The sequence below is a fragment of the Trichogramma pretiosum genome, unplaced genomic scaffold (genome assembly GCF_000599845.2).
Source record: "Trichogramma pretiosum strain Unisexual culture from Peru unplaced genomic scaffold, Tpre_2.0 scaffold26, whole genome shotgun sequence".
Lineage (NCBI taxonomy): Eukaryota > Metazoa > Arthropoda > Insecta > Hymenoptera > Trichogrammatidae > Trichogramma > Trichogramma pretiosum.
The window spans coordinates 445,018-455,425 of record NW_019641640.1 but is presented as its reverse complement, the minus strand read 5'-3'; the positions used below and the strand labels follow the sequence as shown (position 1 = coordinate 455,425).

Genomic DNA, 10,408 nt, shown 5'->3' with positions numbered 1-10,408 from the left:
TTTCCGAATTAATTTGCCAGAAATTCGATAAAACCAAACCCGGACTTCTTTTAATATCCAAAGAATATGCAAAAAATGCGCACCAACGCAGTCGTCATTAGCGTTTACTCCGAAAATATCACGGGCACTCGTTAAATTTTTGTTTCCTCACCAATCCCCTCGTTCGCTTCGAGATCGGCTTGTATAGCTCGTGTTCGATCGAAACGCGATTATAAAGGTGTATGCGCGTATACGGTAAAAGGCGTCTCGCGTACACGATATTATTTACATAATACGAAATGTGTAATACCACCCCTGAGTGCACTTGCGGCAGGCCGCGACGAAAAACACGTCGCAAAAAAAACGTCAGCATCAGCAGCAACACGTGTGTGTGCGTGCGTATACGTGCAATAATAACTAATGAGCGCGTCGAGGCTAAATATGTAACGTTTGCTTTTTATCGTATTTGCCGCGCGCGCAACTATATAAAATAATGCGTAATGTATAATATTGTGTGCTGTATAGTGTATACATGTACGCGGCACACGGCGCTATATGGTGTAAAGCGAAAAGTCTGCAGCGAGAGCGAGTGCATATAATACACGCAGACACGCGCGAGCAGTGAGTCGCTTTTGCGTTTCACCGCTAATCGCGTTTGCGGTTTACTCTCCAGGCCTCTGCGTGTTTGTACACTTATTACGAGGCGCATGCCCGCAAATAGATAAACTTCGGAAACGATCGTCAAACGCGAGGATCAAAATCATGCGCGAGGGGATATCGAAGTTGTATTTTATGTACTTGATCATATAATATCGTATATATATGGTGACCAATGATTTTCTTATCCTCCGCGATTGATCGTTTATTTTCGTATCACATCGCTATTATTCTGGATCAAAGAGGACATCTATTTCATCATTATCCCTCGCATCTCACTAATGAATATAAATAAATTTAGGTATTATTATTTATCCTTGCTCGAGTCCTGCCTTTCGCACCTTATACTCGCGTGCAAGTTTCTACTTTTAAAGCCACATTTTACGACAAATTGAAACATGCTTATCGAAGATTTGCGGCGGCAGAGCTTTGGACCAATTTATAATAGAGACAATTTAATGAAATAGTCCAATAAGTTATCTTCGCATAAATAAAATCAAGGATCCAATTGGCATGTGATAAGTCGAATCGTCGCGACTTTGCTGCTAAATATAATAAAAATCACTCGGAGATAAGGCGCTCAATAGGTGAGCTGCTGCAATCAAGCCGTTTACAGTTTCGGACGCGTATTTTCCCCCAAATAAAAACGCATTAAAATTTAATCGACATAGGCCGTAAAAGTACGAGCCGGGGAAAGAATCGATGGAATATAAGGCGTAACGAAAATGCCAATAAAAACTTCTTCTTTTTTTCCTCGCTCCGGCTCTTGCTCCGGCTCGTTTCGGGATGAGCCGCGCGCGAGTAAACAAGCCGCGCGCCACGTTGTTTGTCAACCGATCGAGCGATATATTTATCGATAATTAAATCGTTGCTCCTTTTTTTGTTGTTAATATACCTGTCAATGAGCTGCGACGACAACAACAACAACAACAACAAACGCCAAATCGTAAAATCGGTAAAAGCTCGATCCAGCGCTTGCATGACAAATCGCTCAAGAGAAACAAAGTGCAGCTACACACACACACACACACACACACATGAGTCATGACACTCGCAAAAGATCGAAATTGCTGCCTTCGAAGGCAGTTTTGTCTATTACAAGCTATGCATTATTACACAGGTGGCAGCGCACATGCTCCGTAGTAGTATGCGTATACGTCGCTCACCGGCAATTGTAGCTACCGCACACTGTATACACATCGCGGAGCAACTGCTAGCTGCGGACGATAATGTGTGCTCTCGCGGATGCTGCCGATGCACTCGTGGACTGACGTATACTGCACACCTGCCGCTCGCCATACGCTCACGCGGCCGGTCTATAACTCTATAAAGATCACCACGACCACCGCACGAGGTGCTCCCCCTCTCGATGTATTAGAGTGCCGATTTGATGGATCGTCAGCAGCGGATAAACAAATCTGCTCCGTTTGAAAGTATCGAATCGTATCGAATAGTTTGCATACTAACTTTAGGTCGATCTTTTCCTTGTATACGGAGCGCCAGACTATGTGTTTATTTACGCTGCGCACGAGAGGAACTGCATGTAGCCTCGCACAGAATTATTATTGTTGCATTTTATGTCCTCGTATACGAGATCATCTTCAATCGCTCGATATCCTCTTTACCGGTTTCTTCCTTTCTTTCCTCCTCTTTCCTTCTCTTACTCTCGCCACTGTCGCTGAGCAATTATTATGTCTCTCACCGCCCCTTGCCTCCGATATCTTGCTCGCTTTCGTCGATCGCACTTTTATTGTGGCTTCATTTGCCTTTGACGCGGCTCCGAATTCGAGTCCCCCTTATTTTCATTCACTGATCGCACACGCGCGACACACGAGACCTGTTGCTGCTGCTCCCGCGCTAATTAGCCGTAATCGCCACGTTTTTTTTATAGGAGGCCGTCGCCTCGCTCGAATTCTTCGCTTCTGCGCATGGACTTTATATTATATTAATTAAATCATTTCGTCGTTATAACTGGGCCCCGTGCAGTACTTGTATAATAGTCCCGTATGTAATATCGTTGCTGCTCACTCCCTCGTCTCGCTCCTTGTTATTATATATTAATATTAAATTCATAATTTGCTTAATCGACCCATCGACTCGTGTGTACATCAATATATAATAAAATCCCCATACTCGTCGCGGGACGCTAAGTTTTTACAATATACATGTTTATTTCACAAACGAGCCGCCTCCTTTTAACGGTACACTCGTTCCTCTCTCTCTCTTTCTCGGCGATGTATGCACTTTATATTTTTTTTCTTTGATCATATAATTGAGTCGTCGGTTTTCGATCGAATCGATCGATTCACGACAGCGATTGACACATGTTTTTCGGTCAATAATTATATGCGGAACGAAAATAAAATTCGAGTAATTTAAAGAGCGCCGCGCGAGCAGGATTATATTCAATGGGCCTTTACACGTACAGATACAGGATCGGCGCGTGGCTGTACCGAAGCCTGCACACACACACATATATGCCTACGCAGAGGGGAAAGCAGCAAAGGTATGTATCTTACGTTCCGCATTTGCGATATGATGTATATCCACTCACATACACAAGTGTATAGCTGCGGAAGAGAGTCACGCGCGACTCTCGGCGTCGCGGAAGGATAAGGAGAGGATAATATAGCACGCATCGGGCTCTATCCTACGAGTGCACATAGTAACGCGTCCAACAGCTGCTGTCTCTCGCCCGTGTGCCGGCGCTGCTGCTGTGTGTATGCACTCTTGCTACATTATATATAGCATCGCGAGTACGCGCGGAAAAATGAACGAGAAAAATAACAGTTGTGCGCTGATTTTTCCGTACATTACGCGCTGCTGCTGCTGCTTCTGTTGTACGCGCATTTTTTCTGTAGACGCGTGTATATGCCTTGGACGCGGATATGAGCACCGCGAGCGAACACTGTACACATTGTGCTACGAGGCTCGTTATAAACGCACGCAATCCGTCGCAAATTACCATTTTAGCTCGAATCCTCCTCGTCTACTGGCGCGCTAATGAAAAATGTTTGTTTCTGTTCGTATATATACCTGATCATTTTAAAATTCCTTGCCTTTTTTTTACAGACCTATCACGGGTGCATATTATTACTATTAACGCGGTATACCTGCGCGCAGAGTGCGAATCCAGAATAACGAAAAAAACGAAAACAACAACAGGCTCGCGGCCCGCGCATTATAAATAATGGGGCGCATCGTACGTAATTGATGAAAATAATATATATTATAATGACATTATATTATATAGGCAAGGACGTAAAACTCTGTAAGTACTCGTGGCTAGGCGCGAGGCCTAGCCGTATTATATATTATAATACGCGCGTTTATACGACTTTATCTAAAGTGTCGTCGAGTTATGCGCACGGCCGATAACCGATAGCAATTACTTTTCGTTCATTACTTGGATACAATTTTTTCTTTTTTTTTCAAACAGACGACTCGTTTCGTTGTGCGACTTTTTTCCAATATATTTTATGACAGTGCGTGTCGTTGCCAGTATGACATTGTCGTCAAATAGCTCGAAATTATATTTATTATTCATAGGGACGTAACATAAGTGTTATTAATAATCGCGAGAGTGACAATTGCGAATCATGAAAAATCCAAGCGGGGCTAATGAACTGAACGGCCACGAGGAGGAGAAGGAGGAGGATGTCGAATCGAGCACGTTGATCGACGACTATCGGAAAATCGAATTGGTTCAGAAAAATGAAAAGTCCCCCGACGACGATGGCGAGCTCGTGGGAACCAAGATATACCGTCGACGCTGGGCCATACTCTTTCTGTTTACTCTGTTTACCGCGGGTAACAAGGCCCAGTGGGTTCAGTACACCGTCGTACTCAACGTAGTGAGCAAGTAAATTAATTTTTATTCCATCTATTCGACAGCGAGTATAATACGAGATGTATTTTCAACGATATAAAAAACTCGCGCAGATTTTTCCAAGTCTCGAGCCTGGCGATCAAGTCGACGACGATGGTGTACAGTCTGACCGCGCCCTTCCTCGTCTATCCGATCTCGTACGTGGAGCATCGCTGGGGCTTGCGCAGCGTCATGATACTGGCCTCGAGCGTCCAAGCCCTCGGCGCCTGGATCAAGTACTTCGGCACCAAACCGGGTGGCTACGGCTGGACCATACTCGGCCAGAGCCTCGTGGGCTTCTGGCAGATGCTGACCCTGTCGATGCCAGCGAGTCTGGCGGCTCACTGGTTCGGCCCGAGACAGATCAACATGGCCACGGCCATCGCCTACGGCGGTCTCGTGGTCGGCGTCTCGACCTTCTCGCTGCTCACACCCATGATCGTGAGGGTCAACGAGGATCAGCGCGTGGTCGAGGCGCAGATGAAGTCGCTGGGCCTGCCGCTGGCCGGCTACTGCACGCTGGTCATGATACTCATCCTCTTGTGTGAGTTTGGTTTTTTTTTTTGTTCAATTCCCTTCAGCCACGAGATAGTTCCGGGTAACACGATCGAGCGTGAATTCCAAGTTTTTCAGAACGAGCCTAAACTGCCACCGAGCAAGTCCAGAGCTCTGCAGTTGCGGCTCAAAGGCAAGCGCTTCGTCTTTTGGAAATCTTTCGCGCGACTGCTCAGGAATCGAAATTATGTACTGCTCTGGATATCTCACGGCATCAACGGCGGCCTCATCGTCACTTCTCACGCGTCCGTCAATGTTCTCGTTTTGGCGCACTTCAAGGTTCGACCGATGCACTGTATTACATAGACTCGAAATTAGAAAAAGAAGAAAAAACAATTCTTCGTTACGATCCTCTTTTTTTATAGAACGGAGAACGGGATGCCGGGAGACTTAGTTTGTTATTTTCGACATGCGGTTTTTTCTTGGCCATAATCATGGGTAAAGTTCTGGACAAAACGAAACAATTCAAGTATGCTTAAGAATTTACTACATTTATGCAAAAAATGAATCAGATTCGATCCTTCAATTTTGATTGAATTCTGCAGAGCCATGATGATTTTTTTGTACACGGGAAGTATCTTCTCGATCATCGCTGTTGGATTGTCGTTTCATTTCGAGATTAAGTGGGCGATGTATTTATCGTTCACCGTTATGGGGTAAGTTTGTATCGACTTTTTTTTTTAATCGAGGCGATCGCGCGCAAAACATTTTTAAAATTTGAAAACACATCCGTGTGTTCGATTATTCGCGCGCACGGCAGGATTTTCATGCACAGCTACCAGACGACGAGTTTCGACACCTGCGCGGAAATCACCTACCCCGAGCCGGAAATCTTCTGCGTGTCGATGCTCAATCTGATGAATCAGGTCTTTGCCGTTTTCACCATCACCTGCAGCGACAAGCTCATCGTTCGCTACGGCGACGCGGCGGCTTACTGCCTATTTCTCGGCCTCGCGCTCCTGGGATTCACGGCGACTCTGCTGACGGCTGACGAGCGTAGACGCCAGAACGCCAACGATCGCTCGAGGCCGTGACGAATCTATCCTCTCTTTTGATTCATAATCTCCTGAAATTTGTTTCTGTACGACATAATGAAAGCAAATGAATAACTTATTTTTGAAATCGAAAAGTAGCTGTATAAGAATAGCTGTAAGTTGTAAAACTTCTTTATGACTTTTGGCAAATAAAATTGAAATATAATGAAAATGAGAAAAAATTCAAATCTTAGGAAATTGATAACTTAAAAAATAAATTATTTATTTAATAACAATTTTATTATCATTGGGAAAAATGAGTTTGAAATTTCTTAAAATTAATTTTCTACAATTTATCATTGTAGACATTTCATATTTGTCAGTGAATTAAAATTTTTATGAAGCAGTACATACAAGAAACCATTTCAGTTCTAGAAGCTGATTTGGCTTCAAAAAACTATAGTTTTTACTAAAAAAAGACCCATATTATTTTTTTAGATCTCACAACGTCTCGAATCCAATTGTTAAATCATTTTCTATTTTATTATATTATCATACAATTTTTTTAACTTTAACTCGAAAAAGATGGTTTATAAAATAAAAAATTCAAATAACAAATAATATTAGAAATTTTCCTAAAAACACGTAAAAAATATTAAATTCGAATTCGATAAAGTACTCGAACCTTATTGTTGCGAATTCCATGAACTGTCGTTTTATGCCAAAGTAAACCCCTAAATTTTTTCTCGCCCCAAATGTCTCATAAGTAATCTTTGAAAACATCGTGAAATATTTGTTGTGCCTTATTAAATACGATTATTTTTCTAATTTCTTTTCGCACTTGTCGCTTGTCAAATTGTTATGACCTCTATGCATTGACCTTTGGTGCCTCAATAAATTCGATTTTTTTACAAATTTTTTTTCACAATCGGTGCATGCAAAATCTTTGCGACCTTCATGAATTGATTTTCGGTGTAAGAACAAATGCGATTTTTGTCCGAATTTTTTCTCGCACATATCGCATGCATAATCTTTGCGACCTTCGTGAAATGTCTTTTGGTGTTTGCGCAAATTTTGTTTAAATCCAAATTTCTTCTCGCATTTGTCGCATGCGTAATCTTTTCGACCTTCATGTACTGACTTTTGGTGCATGGTCAATTTTGTTTGATCCCTAAATTTACTCTCGCACTTGTCACATTCGAAATCATTGCAAAGTTCGTGTAGTGTCTTTTGGTGTCTGATCAAATTCGATATTCGTGTAAATTTTTTCTCGCACTTGTCGCATGCGTAATCTTTGCGACCTTCGTGTACAAAATTTCGGTGATTTTTCAAATTTCTTTCATCAACAAATTTTTTCTCGCACTTGTCGCACCCATAATCTTTGCGACCTTCGTGAACTGTCTTTTGGTGTATTAGCAAATGCGATATTCGTGCAAATTTTTTCTCGCAATTGTCGCATGCATAATCTTTGCGACCCTCGTGGACTGTACTTTGGTGTTGGAGTAAATGATGTTTATACCCAAATTTCTTCTCGCACTTGTTGCATGCGTAATCTTTACGACCTTCATGAACTGTCTTTTGATGCTGAATCATGATCCATTTTAGTCCAAATTTTTTCTCACACTTGTCACATGCATATTCTTTGCAGACTTCGTGGACCAACTTTTGATGTCTAATCAAACTACTTGGATCCCCGAATTTTTTCTCACACTTCTTGCATACGTAATCTTTAAGTCCTTCATGTACTGTTATTTTATGTTTTATTAAACTGCTTCGAGTCCCATATTTATTCTCGCATTTGTCACATGCAAAATTTTGGCGACCTTCATGAATTCTTTTTTGGTGCTGAATCATGATCCATTTTTGCCCAAATTTCTGCTTGCATTTGTCACATGCAAAATCTTTGCGATCTTCGTGGACTGTTTTTTGGTGTCTAAACAAATCACGGTTTCGTGCAAATTTTTTCTCGCAATTATCACATGCATAATCTTTGAGACCCTCGTGGACTGTACTTTGGTGTTGGAGTAAATGATGTTTATAACCAAATTTCTTCTCGCACTTGTCACATGCGAAATCTTTGCGACCTTCATGAATTGTGCTTTGATGTCTGAGCCAATCCGACTTGTGTCCAAATTTCTTCTGGCACTTGTCGCATATGTAGTCTTTACGACCTTCGTGGACTGTCCTTTGATGGATAAGCAAATATGCTTTTCTTTCAAATTTCTTCTCGCACTTGTCACATGTGAAATCTTTCCGGCCTTCGTGGACTGTCTTTTGGTGCTTTATCAAATCCGCTTTTCTTCCAAATTTTTCCCCGCAATTGTTATACAAGTTATCTTTTGTACTTTCATGTGCTGTCTTCAGGTGAAAGAGCCAATTTAATTTTTTTGTAAATATCTCCCCGCAGTTATTGCAAGCGAAATCTTTAAGCCCCTCATGAACTGTCTTGATATGTATAAGCAAACTCTGTTTATTCCCAAATCTTTTCGCGCACTTTTCACACAAGTAATCTTTAAAAATTTCGTGGAATATTTTTTGGTGCTTGAGTAATGCTGATTTATTTTCAAATTTTCTCTCGCACTTGTTACATGAGGAATTTTCGCGATCTTTGTGTACTAATTTTTGATGCGTAAATAAACTTGATTTTTTCACAAATTTCTTCTCGCATCTGTCGCATTCAAAATCTTTGCGGCTTTTGTGTTCTGATATTTGGTGTCTACTCAAATGACTTCGGAACTCAAATTTCTTCTCGCACTTGTCGCACGCGTAATCTTTTAGTTCATTGTGAATTGTGTCTCGGTGAGTTATCATGCTTGATTCTAGTGTGAATCCCTCCTGACAAGTATTATAAATATATTGTTTATCGTCTGAAACTAAAATGTTGTTTCCACTCAAATTTTTTGTTGAGACAACTTCTTCAATTTTTTCCTCACTTTTATCCATTTTATATTAAATTAAACGATGGAACGTTTTATTTAGCTCTAGTACTATGGCTTATTTCATCAAGAGAGACAAGTTTCACACTAATTTGTTTTGACTATAAACTTGATCCGTATTCAGCGGACGATCTCAAAATCGTTTATAATCATAATGTTTACAATTAAGTTTACTTATTCATCTGTTTGTACGCTGTCCTTGCAACATTTGAAGCAATTTAAATTTTCAACATTGCAACGATCTGCACATTTATATTAAAACATTTTAATATTTGTTCAAAAATATGCTCCCCCCTGCCATAAAGTAATTGCAGTAAACTAAAGGAATCGCAATTTCAAAGACACGCCATTTTCAAAACACGTTTCAGAGCATGGGGCCGAAATAATTTTAAGAGATTTATACAAGTGATAAATTATTTATTCAGTAAAATATGTATTATCATCTCACATGAAATTATATACAACTGCGCATATTGGCGATTCATCAGGAAAATGTGCATAAAAATTCTGAAACTGACCTATAGAATTAATAATTTTAGGAATTTTACATTTGTCAGTAAATTTGAAACTTTATGAAGCGAACTTTTGTTCTAAAACAACATTTTTTCCTAGCTTTTTTACTAAAATAAGACCCAATTTTTTTGTTTTATCCCATAATTCTTCGAAACCGATTTTTAAAATCATTTTCTATTGTATCATTTTAATTATATAAAAACCTTTGCAATTCGGAAAAAGTGCTGTAACAAAAATATTTAACACAATAACTTTCTTACCTATTTTCAAAAGTCCAAAATTCAAGTTTTTCTTAAAGATTTCAGTGTCTCTGTAGAAGGGTAATGGGTTGTTACAAAAGTTATGCAAAAAATTCCTATCTTTTTTTTCTGCTAATTCGTTTTTTCCGAACTAGGAATTCGTAATGAAATTTATAATGGAGAAGACAATGATTTTGGAAGTGAACTTCGAGGTCGACGGGGTCAAAAATAAGTACACAAGTCATTTTTAAAAAAGCTACACAGTATTTTTGAAGCCAATTTGAGTTCCAGAGCTCAAATGGTCTCCTAATAAAAATCAAATTATTAAAAATTTTCGTAAACAACTCGTTTAAAATAGGTCAAATTTATTCTTATTTTTTAAATTTTTTCACACGTTCTTAAAGTTTGCCTTCGCGAACAAATATAATTAGGTTAAATTAATTGCCTTCTCGAATTCGAAAGAGTACTTGAAACTTTTTGTTGCGAATTCCATGAACTGTCGTTTTATGCCAGAGCAAATCCCTAAGTTTTTTTCTCGGTGCCTTATTAAATATGATTATTTTTCTAATTTCTTTTCGCATTCATCACATGCGTAATCTTTCTGACCTTCATGGACTGTCTTTTGATGTAAGAACAAATGCAGTTTTCGTACAAACTTCTTCTCACACTTGTTGCATGCCAAATCTT

General features: G+C 40.0%; 2 protein-coding genes across 2 annotated transcripts; both read left to right on the top strand.

The window, feature by feature from the left end:
• The first annotated feature begins 4,098 nt into the window (after positions 1–4,098).
• LOC111693820 (uncharacterized MFS-type transporter C09D4.1-like) lies at positions 4,099–4,817 on the top strand. The gene is made up of 3 exons (XM_023459612.1): positions 4,099–4,498; positions 4,579–4,740; positions 4,811–4,817. The coding sequence occupies exons 1-3, from the start codon at positions 4,236–4,238 to the stop codon at positions 4,815–4,817; spliced, it is 432 nt and encodes a 143-aa protein (XP_023315380.1). The 5' UTR covers positions 4,099–4,235.
• Positions 4,818–4,837: 20 nt separating this feature from the next.
• On the top strand, positions 4,838–6,180 carry LOC106652406 (feline leukemia virus subgroup C receptor-related protein 2-like). Its single transcript, XM_023459638.1, has 5 exons — positions 4,838–5,048; positions 5,130–5,338; positions 5,425–5,528; positions 5,605–5,715; positions 5,820–6,180. Exons 1-5 carry the CDS (start codon positions 4,874–4,876, stop codon positions 6,091–6,093), a joined length of 873 nt encoding a protein of 290 aa, XP_023315406.1. The 5' UTR covers positions 4,838–4,873; the 3' UTR covers positions 6,094–6,180.
• Positions 6,181–10,408: the final 4,228 nt, after the last annotated feature.

Excerpts from the sequence above, each read along its gene's own strand:
- LOC111693820 (XM_023459612.1), top strand. The coding sequence starts at position 4,236 with ATGAAAAATCCAAGCGGGGCTAATGAACTGAACGGCCACGAGGAGGAG. Across the intron at positions 4,499-4,578 it reads GTACTCAACGTAGTGAGCAA|ATTTTTCCAAGTCTCGAGCC; the intron begins GTAAATTAATTT and ends AAACTCGCGCAG.
- LOC106652406 (XM_023459638.1), top strand. The coding sequence starts at position 4,874 with ATGGCCACGGCCATCGCCTACGGCGGTCTCGTGGTCGGCGTCTCGACC. Across the intron at positions 5,049-5,129 it reads CATGATACTCATCCTCTTGT|TTTTTCAGAACGAGCCTAAA; the intron begins GTGAGTTTGGTT and ends GTGAATTCCAAG. Across the intron at positions 5,529-5,604 it reads GACAAAACGAAACAATTCAA|AGCCATGATGATTTTTTTGT; the intron begins GTATGCTTAAGA and ends TGAATTCTGCAG.